General features: G+C 44.1%; 1 protein-coding gene across 2 annotated transcripts in view; it reads right to left on the bottom strand.

Moving 5' to 3' along the window:
• Nucleotides 1-27,028, bottom strand: part of LOC126299244 (MAM and LDL-receptor class A domain-containing protein 1-like) — a 352,356-nt gene that overhangs the window by 42,735 nt on the left and 282,593 nt on the right. For both annotated transcript variants that reach the window (XM_049991032.1, XM_049991033.1), the window contains exons 13-15: nucleotides 20,263-20,443; nucleotides 7,550-7,637; nucleotides 7,247-7,408 (exon numbers count right to left, since the gene is read on the bottom strand). In XM_049991032.1, the coding sequence (XP_049846989.1) occupies nucleotides 7,247-7,408; nucleotides 7,550-7,637; nucleotides 20,263-20,443 (431 nt within the window). The remainder of the gene's footprint in view (nucleotides 1-7,246; nucleotides 7,409-7,549; nucleotides 7,638-20,262; nucleotides 20,444-27,028) is intronic.

Genomic DNA, 27,028 nt, shown 5'->3' with positions numbered 1-27,028 from the left:
GCTCGAGTGTTTTATTTGAAACGACATTGAAAGCGGTTAGTTACACTTGACGACTGGCATGGATAACCGTCGAAAACTTGACTGTTCTATCTGAAAGAACATTGACAGTGGTCTCTTACTCCTCACGATGATGGCAGAGGTAGCGTTCGAAAGCTCGTGTGTTTCATTCAAAACTACACTGACAACTGTTTTTTACTGCTGGCAATGATGGCAAGGATTGACGATGAATAGTGTCTTGTTTTATTGAAATTTCATTGACAGTAGTGTTTTACTCCTGATTGCGGTGGCGGAGATAGCAATAAATATCTAGAGTGTGTTGTTCGAAATGACACTGAGAGCGGTTTTTTACTCCTCACAACGATGGAATGGATAGCCGTCGAAAACTCGATCGTTTTATGTGAACCGACATTTTTTGTTTTTCACTCATGACGATAATGGCGGAGATAGCCGTCGAAGGCTCTAGTATTGCTTTTAAACCGAGAAGAGTTTTATCAAGCCATACAAATACACTCCTGGAAATGGAAAAAAGAACACATTGACACCGGTGTGTCAGACCCACCATACTTGCTCCGGACACTGCGAGAGGGCTGTACAAGCAATGATCACACGCACGGCACAGCGGACACACCAGGAACCGCGGTGTTGGCCGTCGAATGGCGCTAGCTGCGCAGCATTTGTGCACCGCCGCCGTCAGTGTCAGCCAGTTTGCCGTGGCATACGGAGCTCCATCGCAGTCTTTAACACTGGTAGCATGCCGCGACAGCGTGGACGTGAACCGTATGTGCAGTTGACGGACTTTGAGCGAGGGCGTATAGTGGGCATGCGGGAGGCCGGGTGGACGTACCGCCGAATTGCTCAACACGTGGGGCGTGAGGTCTCCACAGTACATCGATGTTGTCGCCAGTGGTCGGCGGAAGGTGCACGTGCCCGTCGACCTGGGACCGGACCGCAGCGACGCACGGATGCACGCCAAGACCGTAGGATCCTACGCAGTGCCGTAGGGGACCGCACCTCCACTTCCCAGCAAATTAGGGACACTGTTGCTCCTGGGGTATCGGCGAGGACCATTCGCAACCGTTTCCATGAAGCTGGGCTACGGTCCCGCACACCGTTAGGCCGTCTTCCGCTCACGCCCCAACATCGTGCAGCCCGCCTCCAGTGGTGTCGCGACAGGCGTGAATGGAGGTACGAATGGAGACGTGTCGTCTTCAGCGATGAGAGCCGCTTCTGCCTTGGTGCCAATGATGGTCGTATGCGTGTTTGGCGCCGTGCAGGTGAGCGCCACAATCAGGACTGCATACGACCAAGGCACACAGGGCCAACACCTGGCATCATGGTGTGGGGAGCGATCTCCTACACTGGCCGTACACCTCTGGTGATCGTCGAGGGGACACTGAATAGTGCACGGTACATCCAAACCGTCATCGAACCCATCGTTCTACCATTCCTAGACCGGCAAGGGAACTTGCTGTTCCAACAGGACAACGCACGTCCGCATGTATCCCGTGCCACCCAACGTGCTCTAGAAGGTGTAAGTCAACTACCCTGGCCAGCAAGATCTCCGGATCTGTCCCACATTGAGCATGTTTGGGACTGGATGAAGCGTCGTCTCACGCGGTCTGCACGTCCAGCACGAACGCTGGTCCAATTGAGGCGCCAGGTGGAAATGGCATGGCAAGCCGTTCCACAGGACTACATCCAGCATCTCTACGATTGTCTCCATGGGAGAATAGCAGCCTGCATTGCTGCGAAAGGTGGATATACACTGTACTAGTGCCGACATTGTGCATGCTCTGTTGCCTGTGTCTATGTGCCTGTGGTTCTGTCAGTGTGAGCATGTGATGTATCTGACCCCAGGAATGTGTCAATAAAGTTTCCCCTTCCTGGGACAATGAATTCATGGTGTTCTTATTTCAATTTCCAGGAGTGTATTTGTAACATGTTTACTCCCTTTGTTGTGGATCAATAAACTTTAATTTTTCTAGATTCAGTTGTACAGTAGAACGTGGGTCATCCGACCCTGGATTAACCGACTCCTCGGGTTATCAGGCTGTGTGTCCAGCAACCCGTCTGGGCTCCGTGCCGAGCAGCGTGCCCGTATTATGGCTGGATTTTATTCCTGTCACAACAGGTCTGAGTCACGCTCCTCATGCATGCTCAGTTGTGTTTAAGAATTGTAAGATATTCTGAAAGACTAAAAGTGACTACAAATCAGAAAAGGAAACGTGTTGTGTGCACAATCGAACAGAAACTAAATCTTGACAAAGATGAGCCAGTTGTTAAATTAGCCGTTGAAATGCGTGTCGTTGTGAGAACCGTTAAAGACTGGAAAAAGAACAGAAAAGATCTGAAGCTTTTTCGTTAGCTGTAGATGGTGAAAATGTTTTAAAAACTAGAAAAACATTGAAGAAATCAAACCTTGAGCCCTTGGATGATGCATGCGTAGATTTGGTTTTGTAGGGAAAGACGTAACGGAACCCTACTATCAGGCATTATCATAAGAGAAAAAGCTATTCAGTTGCAGCAAAAACTGGGAGGTGAAGAAGACGCATTCCAAGCAACTGAAAGTTGGTGGAGAAATCGTCGCTGCTTTAGGCCAGTTGCTACTTCAGGTGAAAAACTTTCTGATGATGATGATGTGCAAGTAGGGAGTTTACTGAAAAAACTTGAAAAAAGTAGACACTGGAAATAAAGTGGTAGCTAATCAGTTATACAGTATTGAGGCTCCCTCAAAAACCTTTGCCTCAAAGAACGAAACAGTCACAGGAACGAGACTAGCAAAGGACAGGCTGGCAATAGCAGCATGCAGCAACGCAAGTGGTGAGCATAAATTGCCATTGTTTGTAATCGGAAAATTTAAGAAACCGAGAGCTTTCAAAAACATAAACACGTCGGCATTTTCTGTTCATTACAAAGCTAAAAGTGGTGCTGGAAAGAATGATGTATTGTTTAGAGAATGATATTTTTGATGTACACACGCCAAAAAAAGTTTTGCATCACCTCGGTTCCGAGAGTTCCGGAACCGGTACAGAAAATTGGAAGAGAGATAAACATAAACATCATTTCCGTCCTTTTTGTTGCTCATGAAAACCACATATTGTATGTTGTACCATCATACCACACATTGTATGTTGTACCACCATACAGCGAGACCTTCAGAGGTGGTCGTCCAGATTGCTGTACACACTGGTATCTCTAATACCCAGTAGCACATCCTCTTGAATTGATACATGCCAGAGTGGTTGGTGGATCACGTCGTCCATAAACAGCCCTTTTCCATGTATCCCAGGCATGACCGATAGGGTTCATGTCTGGAGAACATGCTAGCCACTCTAGTCGAGCGATGTCGTTATTCCTGAAGGAAGTCATTCACATGATATGCACGATGGGGGCCCGAATTGTCATCCATGAAGACAAATGTCTCGCCATTATGCTGCCGATATGGTTGCAGTATCGGTTGGAGGATGGCATTCACGTATCGTACAGCCGTTACGGCGCCTTCCATGACCACCAGCGGCGTACGTCGGCCCCACATATTGCCACCCCAAACCAGAGGGAACCTCGACCTTGCTGCACTCGCTGGACAGTGTGTCTAAGGCGTTCAGTCTGACCGGGTTGCCTCCAAACACGTCTCCAACGATTGTCTGGTTGAAGGCATATGCGACACTCGTCGGTGAAGGGAATGTGATGCCAATCCTGAGCGGTCCATTCGGCACGTTGTTGGGTCCATCTGTACCGCACTGCATGGTGTCGTGGTTGCAATGATGGACCTCGCCATGGACGTCGGGAGTGAAGTTGCGCATCATGCAGCCTATTGCGCACAGTTTGAGTCGCAAACGACGTCCTGTGGCTGCACGAAAAGCATTATTCAACATGGTGCCGTTGCTGTCATGGTTCCTCCGAGGCATAACGCGTAGGTAGCGATCATCCACTGCAGTAGTAGCCCTTGGCCGGCCTGAGTGAGGCATGTCATCGACAGTTTCTGTCTCTTTTTATCTTCTCCAGCTCAGAACAACATTTCTTTGGTTCACTCCGAGACGCCCGGACACTTCCCTTGTTAAGAGCCCTTCCTGGCACAAAGCAACAATGCGGACGCGATCGAACAGCGGTATTGACCGTGTAGGCATGGATGAGCCGTGTACCTCCTTCCTGGTGGAATGACTGGAACTGATAGACTGTCGAACCCCCTCTGTCTAATAGGCGCTGCTTATGCACGGTTATTTACATCTTTGTGCGGGTTTAGTGACATGTCTGAGCAGTCAAAGGGACTGTGTCTGTGATACGATATCCACAATCAACGTCTATCTTCTGGAGTTCTGGGAAGCGGGGTGATGCAAAACTTTTTTAACGTATGTATTTGTGACGTCTGTTGAAAAATACTTGAAATCGATAAATCTTCACCCCGTGAATTTTTATTGCTAGACAACGCCCCAAGCCACCCCTCAGTGTGTGAACTTCAACAAGGTGACATGAAAGCTACATTTTTACTCCCCAAATGACTTCAATAATCCAACCAATGAGCAACGGTGTTACCGAGCAGTTAAAACGACATTAGAGGAGGGAATACGATAGCGCTGTGTTACAGAGAACACAAGAGGGTTGTGATCTTTTTGAAGCAATGAAAGGCTTCAAGGTAAGAGATTCAATTTATACAGTCGCGCAAGCTTGGGTAGAACTCAAGAAATGCACTAAAAAATCGTGGAATAAAGTTTATCGTAGCCTAAACCATGAGCAAGAACTTCCATAATCTAATGAGTCAGACTCTGAAGCTGTAGTCGCAGTTTTGCAGACCATTCGGAATGATATCCAGCATACCTCTGTAGAGGAATTGGTAGGAGAAGGTTGCCGCTATTACCAATGAAGAACGTGAAGACGATAAGATCATCGATCTTGCTTTGCAACAGTATTGTGTTGAGCAGGAGGAGTCAGATGATGAAGAAAAGGAAGAAGACGAAGAATCAGGCACGCTGCAGCAAAGGCTGAGTTGGAGACTCCTCTCAAATATTTGGAACAGCAAAAGGGTGCATCCACGGACATATTGTGGGCAAAGAACTGGCGTGATGCAGTCGCAAAGTAAAGGCTTAAGAAACTGAAACAAAAAAAGATTTTACTCTTTTGAAAATTCCTTTTTCCTTTCTTTTTGCTAGGAATCCAATTTTTAATTTAATTTTGGTTTATTACCACTGTTTGAGCTTTGTAAACGACTTGTTTTATTCTTAACAACAGTAAACGCAAGAAGATGGAGTGAAGACGCATGAAATCGGAAATTGACGAGGGAATTAGATTAGAATATTAGACACTAAAGGTAGTTTATGAGTTCTGCTATTTGGTCAGCAAAATAACTGACGATACCAGTAGTAAAGGGGATGTAAAATGCTGACTCGCAATAGCAATAAAAGCTGTTCTCAGAAAGAGAAATTTGCTTACATCAACATGGATGGAAAACATTAAAGATAAGAAGAGTATAGAAGTTTTTGAAATGTAGTTTTAGAGAAGAATGCTGGATATTAGGTGGGTAGACAGGATAATCAACGAAGAGGTGGCAAATAAACGTCAGGAAGGAAAGGTCTTTATAGCACAACCTGACTAAAAGCAAAGAAGAGTTTGATAGGATATATCCTGGGTCATCAAGAAGAGTTGATCTGTAAATGGTGTGAAATTTGTGGGATGGAAAGAGGGTGGTCGGGCAAGAAAAATTGTAGAGGGAAACCAAGGGCCAACTATAGTGATCAGCTTCAAGTGGACGTATGATGCAGCAGTTATGCAGAAATGGAGAGGCTCCTTCAAAACAAACTAGCATTTACCTTTGGGAAGAGACTGGTTGTGGAGCCTGGACTACAGACGACGCCGACTGGTGTCTTTGATGTCAGGGTAGTGAGATCCTACACTGCGGTAGGAGTCTAGCACGTGAAGTAAAGTAGCATCCCGTTATATATTCAAGTGGCACTTTCTGTGGAACTTTGGAAGCTATTGCTGTATCTTCTTACTTCGTAACTAAAAGCCAGCCAGCTCCATTCTCGCGACTTTTGAAGACAGAATAAGTTCCCATCCAGTAAACGAATTTAGGTCTATTTTTAACTGGTAAAGCTATGTAGTTCAGGAACTAGGTCAGTAAATGTGGTACTAGGCTGATAATCTAACAGTAAGTGCTTGGGATTCAATACTTCATTGTTACTATGGTTTTTGTTTTCGTTTATCTCTTCTTTTTTGTCTGACAATGGTTTAAATGGCTCTGAGCACTATGGGACTTAACTTCTGAGGTCAACAGTCCCCTAGAACTTAGAACTACTTAAACCTAACTAACCTAAAGACATCACACATATCCATGCCCGAGGCAGGATTCGAACCTGCGACCGTAGCGGTCACGCGGTTCCAGACTGTAGCGCCTAGAACCGCTCGGCCACTCCGGCCGGCCGTCTGACAATGTTTCGTTAACACGATAACTGACAAGTTGGGTTATGGTACAGGTTCCACGCTAAACTGCATAAACCACTTCTAAAGTAATGTTATTATCACCTGTTAGTCTTATTTGGTATGGGTCCCACATTTTTGAGAAATATTCGAAGGTGAGACTTCTCTTTTGTGGATGCCCCTTTAATTGTTCTGCTGTATAACCCTGGAATTAGTTTCCCGTTCAATTTGGCTGTTCTATTTTTTCGAAAGCTGTACTGCCTAACCTCAAAATCTCTGTCTTCACAGTAACCCTGTGTCACTGTCAATGTTTTAGAATATTCTTATTTAGTTTGCATCCACCAATTGAGAGCATCAGTTATTTCATAGGCGTTGTCTTTCTCATGCACCGAAAAACATGACCTTTCAAATCAAATACATCACAGAAACTTTTAGGAGCAGCGATTTTTTGGTGGCAACGAGATGTTCGTGGATCAATTTACATGCGACACACGTGTTGAAAACTTGCAAAACTCTTTAAACACTATGGTATGAAATTTATTTTGAAAATTATCGCTACAATGGTGATTAAATTTGCAAAGGTAGCAGAGGTACCGACCGGTTCATGCTTAACGGCAAAGCTGCTTTTCTTATGACGTCATTAACGTTAGCCAACCGACACCACATATACAAAACACTGCCAGTATTTCTCAAAGCCAATATCTCAGACTATCACTCGGCGATAAATCTTGAGCTTTCTGGGGTCGATTATGATATGCCGTATACTTTCTTCATAATTTTGCTAAATAACTTATATTTAACTGGCGTTATATTTAATTCAGTGCATTATGGATACCTGGTGCGCCAAACGTTTTGTCTGGTAAGTTGGCTGGTCGCCGAGCTACAGTAGCTAGTCGCCAAGTTGTAGTACCACGTTCAGTTGTGTCATTCATCCAATCACATGTATCTCTGTCAAATCTGCATTCTCCTTTCCTAACTGTAGCACGTACTGGGGTTGCTGAAAAAAGTGGAAGTAAAAACATACTTTCAGATGGAAATACCTCAATGTGAAATGCATAGCACTGTTCTAAATGACTATTTATAGAAGAAACTTTTGAAACATTTGGTGTTTAAAAGGTATTCGAAAAGAACTGCTTACTTGAACAAGCACCATCAAATAATGTGATGTCATCAAAGCCTATAAAACCATTTGCTCTACTTGATCCCCAAGTACCTTCTATAATAATCTGTGAACAAAAGAGTCATTCATTAAGATATATATACATAACACGTAGCAATATGTCTGCTGTAATACTTATGTATTAGATAAATGACATTAACGTGTTTAATCAAATGTCCTAAAAGAAGAGCAGATACTCTATTTGATTAGTCAATATTTTACAGGAGAAATTCAAGTAATTTGAACATTACAAATTTCAGCACTTACTTCTAACATGTGATTCCAGCAAGAAGGTAATCAACTATCTGGTGTATATTGAATCTGCAAATTTGCTGATTTAAGGGTCGTGTCCGAAGATAATGAAACTATCTACAATGTATGAAGTAGTTTAGTTATGAAACATATTATTGGACTACTTTTTCTGTCCTGCCTACAGTGTACTAGGGAAAAAAAGACGTCAGAGATTTCATCACAGTATCGTAGGTTACCAAGAAACATACACGGCTGGACATTAAAATTTCAACTTCGTGAAAGTGGCATGCAACAAACTTTAAATTGCCATAGCACACTCTGCTTGCCGCACATATAATTTTTCTAATTGAATTTCCATAAATACCACTTTATGCATAATAGTTAGTTATACTTTACTGTACATTGCTATCTTAGCTGTGTTATTACAATTGTAAAATACATATCTGTACATAGAAATTTTTTATACAAGCAAAAAATATAAAATTGCAAAACACAAAATGAGTTGTTGGATACTTTTGACAAATTTCCCTTCACACAGGTAAATCAAGGAATGTTTCCACCATCCAGTTTCCCAAGGATCAATCAGTGCTTGTTGTTCGTTAAAGTCTTCCGCCTGAAGACCCGCTGGATGCAGCTCTACACACTGGACTTTCCTGTGCAAGCATCTTCATCTTTGAATAGCTACTGCAGCCAACATCCAGTTGAACCTGATTACTGCATCTATGCCTAGGTATTCTTCTACAATTTTTACCACCAGAATTTCAAAAAGTGTAGCCAGTAACATTGACAAAAGTGTCCTGTAAATCTATAAATGCTATGAACGTTGATTGCCTTTCTTTAACCTTTCTTGTAAGACACATCGTAGGGTTAGCAGTGCCTCGCGTGTTCCCACATTCCTCCAGAACACAAACCGATGTTCCAACAAGGTCAGCTTCTACCACTTTTTCCAATCTTCTCTAAATAAATTGTGTAACTGTTTTGCAACCATGGCTTACTAAACTCGTGAAATTTCCAGTAGAAAAATCATATGTATGTCTGTTGCATGTCACCTTCATGAAATTGGAATTTGAATGTCCAGCAACGTATATTGCTTGATAACCTACAATGTTGGGAATAGCTCTTTGACATTTTACAGAACATTGTAAGCAGGACAGTAAAGTAGTCCAGCAATATGTTTGATAATTAAACTACGTTGTAAACTGTAGATAATTTTGTTATTTTCAGACATGGCCCTTGCAGTAGTGAGTCACACTTGTGAACATCAGCTCCCCTGGAATTTGAATTAGTATGTTGTTCTTAAGTGTGCAAGTATTTCACCTGTCTCATGTTCAGGGTGTCCAACTCGAAACAGGCCCCACAAACATGTGTAATAATTCCGCTGAAATTGCATAGTGTTATTTGCGACGTTTGACGTGGCAACACTGCACTCTGCAGCATCGTTTGACGTTAACAGTGTGTTTCCGCGCATCACTGTGGCTGGAGTTCAGTGTTAAATGTTTAGTGAAAATGTATCGCTATTCTATCGAAGAGCGCATGCTTCTTGTGAAGCAATAGTTGGTTACTGGTTCCATTAAGACAGTGAATGTCTGTTGAACGGTTTGGTGACCAGTGTATACCGCCTAAATGCTGCATAAAAAAGTTAGTGAACAAGATGAAGAGCCGTGAAACGGCGGAGGATGGCAGCTATTACCGGAAGAAAAAGTGACTGCCGTGAAACGATTGTTGACCTCTCCCACAAAGTCTGTTCGACGTTTATCTCAGGAATGTGGCATGTCACGAAGTACATGCAACAGAGCTGCGAAGAAAGCCGGCATGTATCGATACAGGTGGTTCAGGAACTGAATTTCAATGACAAAGACAAATGCAGCACATTTTGCCGTTGGTTTCAGCAATTTATTGCTCAGGGGCCAGGAATATTGCAGTATGAATGATTCAGTGATAACGTGTTTATCTCAGGAATGTGGCATGTCACGAAGTACATGCAACAGAGCTGCGAAGAAAGCCGGCATGTATCCATACAGGTGGTTCAGGAACTGAATTTCAATGACGAAGACAAATGCAGCACATTTTGCCGTTGGTTTCAGCAATTTATTGCTCAGGGGCCAGGAATATTGCAGTATGAATGATTCAGTGATAACGTGTAGCTCTACTTCTGCGGCTATGTAAGCTTTCAGAATACACGTTTGTGGTTCAATGAAATCCACATGCACTTGTCGAGTATTTCCTGCATTCACAAACGATTGGTGTGTTCTGTGCAATATCACAGTGTCGCATCATCGGATCAATTTTTTCTCGTCTACTGTGACAAATGCAGTTTGCATCGAAATGTTTTGGGAATGTGTGACCGAGTTGGACTATGAAGAACTTGCCCTCAGCTGGTACCAACAGGATGGCGCCACATGCCACACATTTCAAGTCACCATGGCTAAGGTCGAATAATTTTTCTGTGGCAGAATGATTTCGAAAGGACTGTGGCCCCCAAGGTCACCTAATTTAACACCACCTGACTAACAGGCAAGGTATACACAAACAAACCACACAACTTGGAAGATTTACGAGAGAACATCATCTATGAAATCCGGGCAGTGACAGCAGAGATTCTGGCAGCTACATTCGAGGTATCGTGTTAAACTCGATTTACTACAAGTCGAGGGCAGTCACTTCCAGCACCTTTTGTGATTCGCCTTTATTTCCCCATGAACAAGGTATGACATGTTCATTCTATTTTAGTTCCTGATTTTTATGCAAAACCTTTAAGTATAATTTAAGAAAATGTTTGTTTGTGGGACCTCTTTCGAGTGGGACACCCTGTATCTTTCACACCAGGTGAAATAGTTTGGTCATGACTGGCTCTCCCAAAGATCTCAATAATTCTCGTCTATCCCGTGAGCCTTTTTGCTACATCTACATCTACATCTACATACATACTCTACAAGCCACCATAAGCTGCGTGACGGAGGGTACCATGTACCACTTCTAATCGTTTCCTTTCCTGTTTCACTCGCAGACAAAGTAATGGAAAAACGATTGCTCATATCTTTCTCATATCTTATCTTCGTCATCCTTACGCGAAATATGTGTTGGCAGGAGTAGGATCATTTTACAGTCAGCTTCAAATGCTGGTTTTCTAAATTTTCTCTATAGCGTTTCTCGAAAAGAACGTCTCCTTCCCTCCTGGGGATTTCCATTTCAATTCCCGAAACAGCTGTGTCACACTTATATGTTGTTCAAACCTACCGCTAACAAACCTATCAGCCTGCCACTGAATTTCTTCGATGTCCTCCTTCAATCCGATCTGGTACTAATCCCAAACACTTGAGCAGTACTCAAGAATAGGTCGTACAAGGGTCCTATATGTGGTCTTCTTTACAGGTGAACCACTCCTTCCTAAAATTCTCCCAATAAACCGAAGTCGACCACTCACCTTTCTTACCACAGTTCTCACATACTTGTTTCAACACATATAACTTTGCAACGCTACGCCCAGATATTTAAACGACTTGTCTGTGTTAATCAGGGCACTACTGATGCTGTATCTGAACATTACAGGTTTGTTTTTCCTGCTCAAACGCATTTTTCTATATTTAAAACCAGTTGCCAATCATCACACCAATCATCCTACAGTCACCCGTATTCGACACCTTCCTATGAACCACAGCATCATCACCAAACAACCGCAGACTGCTGCCCACCCTATCCGCCAGATCATTTATGTATACAGAAAATAATAGGGGTCGTATCACACTTCGCTGGGGCACCTCTGATAAAACCATTTTCTCTGATGAACACTCTCCGTTGAGGGCAACACACTAGTTTCTATTACTTACGAAATCTCGGAGACACTCACATACCTGGGAACCTGTACCACGTGCTTGTGCCTTCCTTAATAGTCGGCAGTGGGGTATCGTTTCAAAGGCGCTTCGGAAATTTACAAATACGGAATGTACCTGTTGCCCTTCACTCTTCTAGACTTGTTGTACACTATGTGAGAAAAGGACAACCTGAATTTTACATAAACGATGCTTTCTAACACCGTACTGATTCGTGGACATAATCTTCTCAGTCTCTAGAAAATGTATGGAACTCAGATATGTTATAGAATTTTGCAGCAAGCCGACATTAAGGATGTTGGTCAGTAATTTTGCGCGTCTGACTTTTACACTTCTTATATACAGGACTCACCTGCGCCTTTTTCTAGTTGCTGGGGCTTTGCACTGGCCGAGAGATTCGCGATAAATGCATGCCAAGCAAGGGGCCAATACCGCATGGCACTCTTCGTAAAACCAAACTGGGATTCTTTCCGGACCTGACGATTTATTTGTTTTCAATTCTTTCAGTTGTTCCTCTACGCTGGGGTTGCTTATTACTATGTTGTCCAGACGGGACTCTGTGCGATGGTCAAATGAGGCTATGTTTGTACGATTCTCCTGGGTGAAAAATTCCTTAAACGCGAAGTTTAAAACTTCGGATTTCGTTTTGCTATTTTCAACTACCACACCAAACTGGTCAACGAGTGAATGGATAGAAGAAGCCTTAGACTCAATAGGTGAAAGTCGCCTCCAACTAGTGGTGTATAATCTAGGTATTTACGTTCTATTGATCGTAGACTTTCTTTGAGTGAGTCACCTCCAACTAGTGGTGTATGATCTAGATATTTACGCGCTGTTGACCGTAGACTTTCTTTGAGTGACCCTAAAACTGCCGGTAAAAAGATCCAATAATTAAAATGGTTTCACCTGAACCTGTTATACGCGACCAGGTAATTTCACTCTCACATTAAATTTGAACCTGAATAGAGACAAACAATATTTTTGTCAACTGGAAAGGAGGCTCCATCTCTTATGGCATCTAATCTGTCCTTCCGATAAACTTCCATTATTCGTGAAATATCTCAGAGCATTCTACTTCTAGTTTTAGCCAGCTCTCGGTCCCAAGAATAATTTGAACGTGAGAACTTTCCTGGAGAGCAATAAGTCCAGGAACATTGTTACGCATACTTCTCGAATTTAGAGATAATATTTTGACAGTCGAAGTGTCTACTCTGAACGCGATCTGATTTCAATATCTGTGCGCCAACCGGAGAGTATTCATCAGAGTACCTCGAACTACCGCCTAGCCTGAAAAAGCTCCATGTGCACTCTGCCCATACTCTGCTACCTGAGTAGCTGCCTTCTTTGTGTACTGCACCCCTGACCCATCAAGGGGAGTCCTACAGTTCCCCATCCGATAACGCAAGTCTAGCAATCTGCAGCTAATTGTGTCGAAGAGCCTACAAACCCTTTGTCTGAGACCCGTCACTTAGCCCAAAACCAAAAGACGTCGATCAGTTCTGCGAACATTGCTGAAAATTGCAAGTTCTGCTTGCACAACGCATGTGAGGCCAGCAGCCTTCATCATCTTAGCTAGCCACCTGTGTGGCCTGAGAACCCATGCAACAAACGTCATTATTGGCGACGTGAACCACAATTTGCAGACAGCTGCACGCTACTTACTCGATAGCTACAGGCAAGACTGCTTCCACGTATCAGATGAGGCTGTTGGTAGACATACTGAGTGCACATTGGCTTTCTTTCCAGCCTTGAACGCTATCTTTCTAAGGGGCTCCATGAAACACCTAACGTTAGAGCTTCTAATAACTAGCAGGCCACTGTCCCTGTGTGCCTGCTTGGATCCTTCTGAAGGAATGGTCACCTGCTCTCTCACAGGGCATAGGTGAGCTCATATGACCAACCTCAGTAGTAGGGTAAGGAGAAAACGAGTGCACTGTGTGTCACTGAAGACATTATTGATGAGTCACATGAGTCCCTCACCCCGAGCTCCCTCCATCCCAACACTCCCCCTCTAATGAAGGCCAATTGCCCTATGTATAAAATGGTGGGAAGTTCGAATTTTGCTGGGGAATTCAAAAGTGGCAGGATTTTCAGAAGACGGGTGAAGTGGCTGCAAGATTTCAGGCGCCATATCATGGATTGCACGACATCTCCTGCTGGAGGTTCGAGTCATTCTTCCTCCAGCATGGGTGTGAGTGTTGTTCTTAGCATAAGTTGTTTAAGTTAGTTTAAGTAGTGTGTAAGTCTAGGGACCAATGGCCTTAGCAGTTTGGTCCCTTAGGAACTGACACAAATTTCTGATTTTCAGAAAACACCCAAAATGTGCTAGTGTGGAAGTAGGGCTGTTGTTGTCCTAAGTATAAATGGACAGGAAATTCAAAGCGGTACATGCTCATTGACTTGGAATACTGGGACAGCGAATCTGAGACATGGAATATTGGCACAGTCAGAATACAAGATGAGGAGGCAAGATTGCTGACCGCAATAAAATATGGCTGACACAAGATGACTGAACTGGAATTCTCGTGCAGTGTTAGTATGACATCATAACCTAAGACTTGGAATATTGATGCAGTCTTGCTATGATGTCAGAATTTAAGATGGCGATGCACGTTTGCCGATCTGGAATACTGATCCTGGTTGTATGACATCACAATTCTGCTCAGACCTGTTGTACCACATATAACACTGTGGAATTCTGGGATACTGGCACAGACTTGAGATACTGGTATAGGTTCTATGACATCAGAATCGAAGTTCAGGGATACTGGCATTACAACTTCTGGGATAAAAGATGTTTTCACAGGTCCAACCCTGTCTGCAAACCTACTTGACATGTTTCCCTCAGCCGACCGGTGTGGCTGAGCAGTTCTAGGCACTTCAATCTGGAACCGCGCGACCGCTACGGTCGCAGGTTCGAATCCTGCCTCAGGCATGGATGTGTGTGATGTCCTTAGGTTAGTTAGGGTTAAGTAGTTCTAAGTTCTAGGAGACTGATGACCTCAGATGTTAAGTCCCATAGTGCTCAGAGCCATTTTTGTTTGTTTCCCTTAGTTACTGTTCACTCAGAGGTGTGTGATCATTGCTTCTCCTAATTAAGTTTGGTTCTTGTCCTAAGTTTAACTCCACGTGAGCTACGTTTAAAACAACTGCAGGGAATAGGATAGCAACAATTCATCTTCGTATAAACAAACAAATATCAGGCCAGGGACAAGTCCCCCTTCCACAGTCACAAAATTCATGGTCAAAAAGTCCACCCAAAGCCGCTAAAAGCCATGTCACTGCACACCACTGCCAACATTGGAAGACAGGGTTGCTGGGCTCGCCATGTCATGTAAGCCACGAGACTCCCGAGTTAAAATGATGGGAAACATGAAAATATTTGTTCTTTAACCCAAGCATGGGGTAACAGCAGAGGGCATGAGAGAGGAAAGCTGGTATTGAAAACACTAGAGAGTTGCCCGAGCCAAGTCTATTCAGCAGAGAATGTGCTGGGATATTTACCATTGAGTAGCGCTAGACAGTTGCCCCAGCCAAGTCTGTTGAATAGGGAATACGAGAGGAATGCTGGGACAGCTAGTGAAAGCACCCGTAACCTATAACCCACAAAAACACTTTCTGGATGGAAATTGAAAATTAAGAGATGCACATTTATCCTCCTGACAGTGGACACCTGTGCATGGGGAGGGGGAAGGAGGAGGAGGAGGAGGAGGAGGAGGACAGAAAAGGAGGAAAAAAAGGAAGAGAAGAGGGAGAAGCATTAGGATATTATGCTTGGATAATTCTCCACAAAAATAAATTTTGGGTGGAATGGATTGTAGCTATTTGCTGACAATAACATAACCAACATCACAGAGCCATTTTTTTTCTTTATTGTTATTTTCAAACCTGTTTACAGGCAGGCCAGCAGCAGCATACTACGCCACTCTTCGGCCGCAGAGAAACATACCAGATACAAATGATGACAATGTGAGAAAAAAAATGGTGGACATGTAAACGGAGACAAACACTCTTTAAAATACATGGAGCCGTTCACGGGCGTAGAGTCCAAGATAAAAGTTCTTCAGACACTTCGACACAGACATAGACGAAAATTGTCACATGTGAACGTAGGTGCACAAAACGAATTACACTGAACCACTTAAGCACAAAACGACGGCACACACAGAAACACAGGGCGTCGATCTCCGGCGCGAGAATGTTCACTAACCGTGTACGAGTCCGGGGACCTGCCAAGAGAGGAGGAGGGGGGGAGGGGAGGGAGAAGGAGAGGGGAGAAACGATGCCATGGGCAAGGGAGATAGGGGGAAGGGAGAACAGGGGGGAGCCTGGGGGAAGAGGGGTGGAGGAAGGGGACGGGGGGGGGGGGAAGAGAAGGGAAGGAGGGTGCCAAGAGGAGAGGACACAGGAACTGGGGGTGGGGAGGATCAAAGTTGATAGGAGGGGTAGATGGAGGGGAGGAGGACATCATCAGGGAGGGGGAGCTGGCGGAAGCCACCTTGGGAGAGGGTAAGGAGGTTGTTGGTGGTGGTTGTTAGTGTTTAACGTCCCGTCGACAACGAGGTCATTAGAGACGGAGCGCAAGCTCGGGTTAGGGAAGCATTGGGAAGGAAATCGGCCGTGCCCTTTCAAAGGAACCATCCTGGCATTTGCCTGAAACGATTTAGGGAAATCACGGAAAACCTAAATCTGGATGGCCAGAGACGGGATTGAACCATCGTCCTCCCGAATGCGAGTCCAGTGTGCTAACCACTGCGCCACCTCGCTCGGTTGGGAGAGGGTAAGGAGGGTGGAGAGATGGAGACCGAGTGGGACGTGGGAATACAGGCACGGCAGCGGGAGGGGTGGGAGAGGATGGGCGAGACAAGCGGGTGGGGAGGGTCGAGTTTGCGGGAAGTGTACAGGATCCGTGTCCTTTCAAGGAAAAGGAGGAGGTGGGGGAAAGGAATGAGATCGTACAGGATCTGCGTGGGGGAGGGGAGACAGATGCGATAGGTGAGGCGGAGAGCATGGCGTTCAAGGATTTGAAGGGATTTATAAAAGGTAGGGGAAGCGGAGATCCAGGCCGGATGGGCGTAGCAAAGGATAGGGCGGATGAGGGATTTATAGGTGTGGAGGATGGTAGAGGGGTCCAGACCCCACGTACGGCCCGAAAGGAGCTTGAGGAGACGGAGTCGGGAGTGTGCCTTGGCTTGGATTGTCTGGAGATGGGGGGTCCAGGAGAGGCGACGGTCGATGGTGATGCCAAGGTACTTGAGGGTGGGAGTGAGGGCGATAGGACGGCCATAGATGGTGAGATAGAAATCAAGGAAGCGGAAGGAATGGGTGGTTTTGCCTACTATTATCGCCTGGGTTTTGGAGGGATATCACAGAGCCATCAAACATGTGAACTTTTATGTATCAGGCATGTGTCGACAGCATTTGAGAATCAAACAGCCTTATACTTATTTACAGCCTAAATCGTAGCCATCAAAACCATGGTAAATTTACAAGAGTAAGAGCATGTATGCTTTGTATTTGAGGCATTTAAACACAAAAAAATCTCAGCAGTATCAGATGCTAGACCTCAGCATACCCTGTCGACATGGTTCAGAGACTAGAGGTGAATGGAACCTGAGTCTTCCATCTATTGGGGAGTATGACGTTCCCAGCATACTGGGGGTATGTATTACGTGATACAATGCGATGCCTTACTGACAGGACCGTGTTTGCTGGCTCTCCAAGCAGGCAGCTGGTGGTTGAGAGCTCTCACTCCATGAGCTGCAGTGGGCTTAATTAACGTCTTCTACATAATTCTCTTTATAATACTAAACAGTGTTCCACTTCACATCAGGCTCTGTTCTCTCCCCTCTCCTCTACCTCCTGTACATGGCAGATGTGACCCAACCCCTCCCTCCAGTCCACCTCCTGCAGTATGCCAATGACACCGTCTTTCTTGCCCCACTCCTACCCTTCAACGATTCCAACGCATTCTCCAGAATCACCTAGACCTTTTAGCGGCACTGTGTAACCAGTGGCTTCTTAAAATCAATCCTTCCAAGACCCAGGCAATCATCATAGGTCATACCACTTGCTCGTTCTGGCTCCTGGATTGGTCCCCTACCATCTGCGCACATCCTGTCTGCCTCTCCCCCACCTTCACCTACCTTGAACTCACCATTGACCATCACCTCACCTGGATCCCTCATCTCCACTCTATCCAATCCAAAGCCCACAATCACCTCCGTCTCCTTAATCGCCTCCGTCTCCTTAAACTCCTCTCAGGCCAGGTGTGGGGGTTGAACCCCTCTACCATCCTCCACAGCTACAAATCCTTAATCTGTCCCATCTTCTATTATGCCAGTCCCGCCAGGATATCTGCTCCCTCCAAATCCTATAAGTGGCTCTGAATCCTCAAGCACTATGCACTCTCCCTCACTTTCCATAAATACCTCGTGTCACCCATGAGGATCCTCCTGATTCTTTTCCCCCATCTGCTCCTTTTCCTCGAACATATCCACGTCATCTACACCTCCCACTGACTTGATCCCCCCCTCTGGTCGCTCCTCTCCTCTCCAATCCCTGCCCTCTGCTGTGCCTTCACCATTGTGTCCCCCCCAACCCTCCGCCTCCACCTCATCTCCTTTCCCAAGGTGGCTTACATCACCTCCTCCTCCCAAATGATGCCCTCTCTCCCCCCATTTATCGCTCCTGTCAACTCTGATCCTCATCTCCCCCTCCCTCCCTCTGTCCTTTTCCTGGACTCCCTCTCCCCCTTCTATCCTGTTTTTTTCCCTGCCTACCCTCTCTCTGACTGCCTTCTCTCCCCAAAGTTCTTTTGTTTTCCCCTACACTACCTTCCCCAATCCTTCTGCGTCCACTCTGTCCCCCTTTTCTCTATGTCCTCTCCCTCTATCGGCTCCACCCCATTTTCCTCACCTCCCCCCTTTTCCCCCTCATCAGTCCGGGTTCTCCCCCGCCCCCATCTGCCGCCGTGTCGCCTCTGTAGTGCTATCTAAAGTGAATGTTCAGTGTTGTGTGTCCATTATCAGTGTTGCGAACAGCCACCATACTGTCACTAGTTGTGTTTTTCATCTCGTGTGAACAGAAATCAGACTGTCGTCAAGTTTTTTCTAATTGTGCCTGTCTACATACTGCGTGTCTTCATCCGCATCGTCAACGCCGTGTTTTTATATTTTAAATTCCACAACTTTCCGCCATTTTACAGTCTTTTTACAATGTTTTATCACCTGTTTTTATTGTTTGTTTATATTCTCATTATGTTTTTCAACTTTTATCTTGGCTGTATAGCGTCCTATTACGTTGCTACCAGCGCTCCCCCCCCCCCCCTCCACCCTTTTACCTACACCAGAAGACATGGTCGGGTGCGATTTCGTGTGACAACAGGAACACCTTCGTGGTTATTCCACGCACCCTGACTGTAAACTTGAACTTCAGTGAGGTGATTCGTCTTTTTGTGCTGCCACTCATGAACAGAATTCCATGGTGTGTTTTCCAACAGGATAACGCTCGCCCACATACCGCTCGATCACCAGATTTGTCTCCAACCGAGCACATAGTAGACGTTATCGGACGTCCACTCCATCGTTATCCGCAACCAGCATTAACCGCCGCTGGACTGACAGACCAAGTCGCAACAGGCGTGGAACTCCATCCCACAAACTTGACATCAGACACTCGTGCAACACAATGCATGCACGATTGTGTGCTTGCATCCAACACTCTGTTGGCTATACCGGTTAATGTACCAGCATTTCACATTTTCAGTCACTTACCTCACGCTGTGACCTTGTAATGTTAATCACTTACATATGTTACCTAGACAAATGTATTCCCGCAAGTTCATTACGCTACATTAATTACTTTTTGGTGTTGCGATTTTTTAGCGTCAGTGTATTTCTCAGACGAGTTTAAGGAGGCAATTAAAGACTTGGTAATGGAGGGGATCTTCATCAGCTGCAAGACGATGATGAAAACTGTGATGACTGGAGAAAATTTTTATTGTATGAAAGAGGTTTTTGTTAAATTGACCAGAAATTTTATGTAAGAATTATTCTATACGTGACAAATTATGTGGATGGTTCTAACATTGTGCATTTCAGTTAGATTACTAAATAACTAAAATCATATAGCCAAACCATTAATTGAATGTGGGACTTAATATATTTGCTCAGCGTAAAGTTATATTTTTTCAGTATATCCAGCGATAGTAAATAGCATTATTATTTCACAAAAACTATTTGTATGTAATATAATCATACTGCCCTTTGATTGGTGACATTTCCCATGCATTCGTGAAATAGGTTTTGCAAATGGTGCTGAGACGACGAAAATCAAAAACAGTATTGACCGAAAAATAAATAAGCAATTTATTAGCACCTAGTCCAAAGATTCGTTTACTCTTTTCGAACCTGAATTCAAATGTTTCGGCTGAAATGAAACGATCGTGTGACGTTATTGGCCAAGGTTGTTCGGCAGCCTGGTACAATTAACAATGTTGTACAAATATTACACACTCCTTGTATCTACGGGTATTTTAGTGACTATTACTTTGTTTTTATTATATCGTTATTCAGAAGTAAAATTTTTAGATAAAATAGGGCTACATACATTGTAGTTGTTAGGTTGCAGAATACGAGCTTGTGCGTAATGCCATTCTGGTCCTTGGTGGTTATATAGACGCCATATTGGAAGTGTGGTGGTGCCAGACTTGTCCATACTTCTCGTATAAACTGTTAATGCTCCCAAGCTTGGACCAGTGTTATCTATAAAAGGCTCGTTCAAAACATACCTGTAAAAATGAAACAACAGTAGTTGAGGAAGTTGTCTTAAACATTGTCTTACTGCTTAATGGTGGAAATTATGTTCATTAAGTGTAAACACATAACCCAAAACTGAAAACTAATGTAGTCAGAGAAACAAGAAAGCTGCTAACTCTGAAAGCTAAAATATTTTACATCTACAGCAATATATGACAGTAAGTACTGCACCTTCAGTGGAAATCTGGAGTGACATTGCAGAGATAATAGCACGTTACCGAGTTCGTTGGATTGAGAGCTGGAGGAAATACGAAGCAACAATCAAAAGAATCAACTATGGCTTCAATTAAAGAGAAATTAGCAGAATGTGTCTTACTTCACAATGAGATAGAATATGCATGCTCCTGACTCTCACATTACAATGTGACATAAATGTTCCTGACTGCAGCAAATAATTCCTTTCAGTATCTAAATATAATATGTACAGTATCTGGTCAGTAGTATCCAGAAAAACCGGTATAAAGAGGAATTGATAGCTAAATGACAGAAGAGGCAAAGGAGCCTGTATAAAAGGAGGCGAGGAGTATTCTGTTGGCCGTAGAGAAGCAGTAACAGGACATGGGTCGGTCATGAGACCTCAGCGACTTTCAGTGTGGACTAGTCACTGGATGTCACCTGAGCAACAAGCTCACCGTGGACATTACAGTCCTTCTAAAGCTACCCCAGTCGACTGATAGTGATACGACTGTGAAGTTGAAACGCGAAGGAACAACCTCAGCTAAACCAAGATCACACAGACCTCATGTGCTGACGGACAGGTATCGACGAAGATTGCATGAAATCAGCGCACGGAATCACACGAAAGTTCCAGTGTACTACCAGCAGTCCAACTAGCACAATGGCCTTGTGTAGAGAGTTAAAACAGGTTTGGTACTACTGAAGCGCAGCTCCTCATAAGCCAGATATTTTTGTTGTCACTGCTAAGCCACGCTTGAGGTGGTGCGAAGATCGACTGGAAAGAGTGGTTCGGACTTATGAATCATCCTGTGACAATCCGATGCACCGGTTTGGGTTTGCCGACAACATTACCTGACATCATGTGTAGTGCCTTCAGTGAAATACGGAGTTGGCGTTACGGTATGAGGGCGTTTTCCGTGGTTAGGGAGTGGTCCCATTACTGTGCTGAAGAAAACACTAAATGCGGAGGGATGTACTGTGTACGGCGCAGAGTGGAAGAACAGTTCGTAGATGATGATTGTTTGTATTAGCATGACAGTATACCCTGCCATAAAGCATCATCTGTTAGGCAGTTGTTTCTGGGCAATAACAAGCCTGAAATGGACTGATCTGTCACGCAATTGGACCTGAATCCTTTGGAATACCTCATGGATAAGTTAGAAATTCGACTTCGCTCCAGACCTCAGCGTCCAACACGATTAAATTCCTTGGTTTCGGCTCTTGAGGAAGAATGGGCTGCCATTCTTCCACAGACAAATCAAGCACCTCATTGGAAGTGTCCCCAGCAGAGTTCAAGGAATCATAAAAGCGAAGAATGGTCACTCCACTTTTTATTGTCCACCCCACAAGTGGCCATATACTTTTGATCACATGTTGCACGTAGTACACATAGTTGTGTCTGGTGCATATTTACATGGGTGTCAAGAAATGTAGCAGTCATTTCTGGTGTGAGCTCTACATTTAACAACTGGAAACTAAAAAGAGGCATCTAAATTGTGAATTTTCTGATGGAAGGAGTGCAACACCCATTTCTAAGCAAAAATATCCGTTCTGGTGGATCGAAATCCCGAAGAAATTTCGGAAACGCACCGGATCACCTGTTGCCGCACGGGATTAGCCGAGCGGTTCAAGGCGCTGCAGTCATGGACTGTGCGGCTGATCCCGGCTGAAGTTCGAATCCTCCCTCGGGCATGAGTGTGTCTGATTGTCCTTAGGATAATTTAGGTTAAGTAGTGTGTAAGTTTAGGGACTGATAAACTTAGCAGTTAAGTCCCATAAGATTTCACACACATTTGAACTTTTTTTTATCACCTGTTGATCATGAAGCTACACTCCTGAAAGCTCATAAAAAAAGATGAGTCTCGAAGCACGGAAGTTCAGTCGGACTTATCTATAAAATACTAGTATTTCGATGTCCCCAAGGAAAATGTCTTACGTTCTTCTTCATTCCTATTAAAAGGACTTCAACTAAAATACAATTTCTAATTCATAACTTTTATTGTGGATGGCTTTATTTTTGGCTATTCACATAGCCGGCCGCTATGATCGAGCCCTTGTAGGCGCTTCAGTCCGGAACCACGCGGCTGCTACGGTCGAATCCTGCCTCGGGCATGGATGTGTCGCATGTGCTTAGGTTAGTTAGGTTTACTTAGTTCTTAGTCTAGGGGACTGATGACCTCAGATGTTAAATCCCATAGTGCTTAGAGCCATTTGAACCATTTTTGTGCGATTCACATAGTCGAAAATCAATGTGACACCTGAAAGTCTTGTAAATTCACCTTTTTCTAATTTACCGAAGTGACGTCTGTGGGAGTCTATGGTGATCATAAAACCTTCAGAAGCCAATGACGTTGCTGAATATCGAATTTCACGAAATGTCGTATTTCTGTTAAACATGAAAGATACTAAGATAAGAGCTTGAAAGCTTTGTGTGGACTTAAATGTACGAGCAGAATGATGCGGATACAGAGAGGTCTTGACAATCATAACCTGACAAAATCTTTATTCTATACTAGATAGTTTACGACTGCCCAGTGTGCGATTTGTGCTTTTACCAGTGGGGGGGATGTCTTAGGGGGTTAGTATAATTACATATGTTACTTGCTTGGACCGCGGCGTTACCCATGGTTAAACAGTTATTTATAAATAGATGTTAATGCCGAAACTCACTATTCGCGCGTATATACTATCAGAAAGCCAACCCTTGTTATATCTTTAAAAGTGCATTATAGGTAAAGCTTATTTACAAAATCATCTATATACAGGTATACGAGGGAAATTCAAAAAGTAAAGGCACATTTGTGAAAAGCTGTACTTATTCCGATGATAGAAACTGAAACATGCGTTATTTTTCTACGCAACCTCCCTGGACTTCAATCCAGTTTTCCCGACGTTTTACGAGTTTTTTTATTTCATCAGAAAATACGTTTTTCGATTGCATCTGTAACCAATTTTGCACCGCAGCAATGACGCCTTCATCACTTTCAAATCTTCTTCCCTGTAGTGTTTCCGTTAAGCGTCCACTCCAACATGTGAAAATCGCTTGGAGCCATGTCTGGACTGTATAATGGATGTTCCAGCACCTCGAATCTCAACTCCTTTATTGCGTCGGCTGTCCGTTTGGCAGAATGTGGGCGAGCATTATCTTGCTGCAGGATGACACCTCTTCACCGTTTTCCACGACGTTTGGATCTGATTGCAGGATTTAGTTTCGTACGCAACACATCACATCCACCATACAATACAGACCTGGCTCTAAAGCCTCGTTTACGCTGGGGCGACGTCTTGCAACATTGTGGCATGCTACGGAAATGTGGCGTGTGGCGTCTTGTCATTTAGTTCTAAATGTTTTGAAATGCTTAACTACTGCATAACACTTTTTCAAAATTAATAAGCAAACATATTAATAGTATTAATAGTAATACTGTATTAAAAACTATCAGTGTTCTGCTTCACAAATTTAAATTATATGTAAAGTTTTACTCCAGTGCGTGGGAAATAAGCATCCCAGGTTGGGATGCATAAACTAAAACCAGAGGAGGGGATGGTCTGATGCAGAGGGGGGAAAATTCTCCCATCCCCCCCTGCAAAGCGCACACTGCAACTGCCTAGAAGGGTCTTTGTATCTCAAGGTACTTACGTACCATTGTTAAAATACTTGCAGTCTTCAACGAGCGAAACGTCATTTAGATATTGAGTGACGCGACTCTTCACAGGATTAAACGAGGTAGACCAAAAAGTTCTCACTTACAGTACCTGATCAAAAGTATCCAGATTATTATGAGCGGATGTTAAAATGATTTGTGTCCACCTGTCGCCTTTATGATGGATTGAACTCTGCTGTAGACATTTCAGTGAGCTTTTGATTGTCTATGGAGGAATGGCAGTTCCTCGAGAGCCGAAACAAAGAAGATAGTGATATTGGTGGCTGGGTTCTGGTCCCAAGTCAACGTTCTAACTAATCCCAAAGGTTTACGTCGCGACTCCGACCAGACATGTCTATTTCAGGAATATTATTGCCCAAAAACCATTGTCCAATAGATGATGTTTTATGACGGGGTGCGCTATCATACTCATACAATCATAGTCTCTGAACTGTCATCTACGGCACACAGTACATATTTATGCAAAATGTGTTCACACCCTTCCGTATTTAGCGTTTACTTAAGCGTAATAAGGGGACACACCCCCACCACGAAAAACATCCACTTACGGTAACAGCTCCTCCTCTGTACTCACTGTTGACACTACACATTATGGCAGGTAACATGCCCAGCCCCCGTTAGAAGCCACTGAGCTCTCCTGCCGACCCATTCTGCTATTTCTCCCTCTCCGCTGACTGCACAGTAATCCCTGCTTCCTTTTTTTGCTGATTGGATCGCCTATAGTGACATCTAGTGGTCAATTCTGCAGTGGAGGGAATTTCCACATTACATAATTCGAGATGCTAGGATGATTTTAGAGCAGATTTAGTATTACAGATTTTGTGACTTTGTAGGTTTTCCCAGCGTAATAATTTTTGATGACCACCTCGGGTTTGCTGCGGGATCCTAAGATCAACATGGTTCGATATTTCGGCGATCTATCTGTCTGCCATCTTCAGGAGAACGCTGCTGCTGAGTCCCGTTGAAGACTGAGGCCAAGGCTGCAAATCGTCGTGTTACACAGGCCTCCGTACCATATACGGTGCAAGCGCCCGCCATCACAGTTGCTACCCTCCAACACTGTGCTGGTGGCGCCGCCGTTAGTAGAACACCGCTGGCAACGATATATCCAACTCAGAGACTATTATCAAACACTCGGGCTGGCCGCACCGAAGAACGTTGTGTTTTGATGCGGGATTGTATAGAGTTCCACGTCCTGCTAAGAGAAAAACCGTTGCCTCTGTTAATCAAAATGTCTGCCAACCCAATTTCAACTGTTTCTTTATAAACACTGTTCAAAAAACAGAAAGTGTTGTGAACTATCAGAGTCTCGTCAAATTTATTCCGTTTTCATCGATCAGGCAACTTATCAAAGTATCATCCACGTCTCTCCAGAAGTACGTTGCTTGCAAAGCTGAAGTCCTTCGTGCTTTATCCACGAAGTCTCCCATAAATAAATAGGCGACTATGATGTGTAAAGGACTGCTCATAGTCACTCCATGATTCAGGTCAAAAATGTTGTTATTAAATGAAAAAGACGTGCATTTCAGAACATGACGATAAAACTTCACTAACTCTTCATCCAGTCTGTCACGAATCAAACTCATTATCTGTATCAGAGGGACTCGTGTAAATAGATACACCGCATCAAAACTCAGTAGTAAATCCTCAATGATTTCTACTGTCGAATAAAACCTACCGATATGGAGATATGGTGTTCACTCTTGTCAACATTTGGACTGAGAACTGATGTTAAGTATTTCGCCAGGTTATAAGTGTGAGCACACAAATTACTAACAACAGGGTGTAGAGGAACTCCTTCCTTCCGTAACTTTGGCAGACCACACAAGGTAGATGGAACGCAGCACCATGGTTAAGTTTCTAGCGTAAGTCTTCCGACGACGTATACTTTTTCAAAAGTGGAAGAGTTTTGCACTTAATCCTTTCTGAAGTGTCACAAGATAAACTTTTGTAAGCCGGGTCGTTGAGTAGTGAATTAATTTTAAGGATGTTATCATCCGCCGGTCGCAGGTTCGAACGCTGCCTGGGGCATGGATGTGTGTGATGTCTTTAGGTTAGTTAGGTTTAAGTAGTTCTAAGTTCTAGGGGACTGATGACCTCAGATGTTAAGTCCCATAGTGCTCAGAGCCATTTTTTTTGTTATTATCTTGTGTAAACAGAACCGTGGTATTGCCCTTGTAAGTTGATAAAACTACTACTTCATCGTCATTCCTGAGGGAGCGAATAGCTGTTCTCTCTGCGGAACAGATGTTATCCCGCGGTATCCGAGCTCGATGCAATGTGCGGGACACTTCTTGCCTTAATTCTTCTGCCTGGTCGTCAGAAAGTGCTTGTTCTACGGAGTAGAAAAATTCTGTAACAGGAAGTCTATTTCGAGTGGGAGCACAATCTAAACCGTTCTCCAACACCGGCACTGTGGGCCTACCCAACACCTTAATAGAAAGATTAACCACAGTGTGTCGAAGATTACTCTTCTGATGCTGTAGGACGAGAAAGAAGCTGTTCAAATTTGGCCTGTCTGATAACGACTCATCTATGTGCCCAATCCGATGGTGCCCATGTAGAACAATCAGTTTACTCCCACGCATTTCCCGAAAACAACGATGATAATTTCAAATGTAACGTGGAATAAATATTTGGAAATAATATACAGCTGTCTACGGGTAAAGTGAATGCGTCCCCTTGTCAGTGCCCCTTAATGCTATTAGACCTCTT

This window comes from Schistocerca gregaria, chromosome X (genome assembly GCF_023897955.1).
Source record: "Schistocerca gregaria isolate iqSchGreg1 chromosome X, iqSchGreg1.2, whole genome shotgun sequence".
NCBI classification, from domain to species: Eukaryota; Metazoa; Arthropoda; class Insecta; order Orthoptera; family Acrididae; genus Schistocerca; species Schistocerca gregaria.
This window is presented reverse-complemented; position numbering and strand designations above follow the sequence as displayed.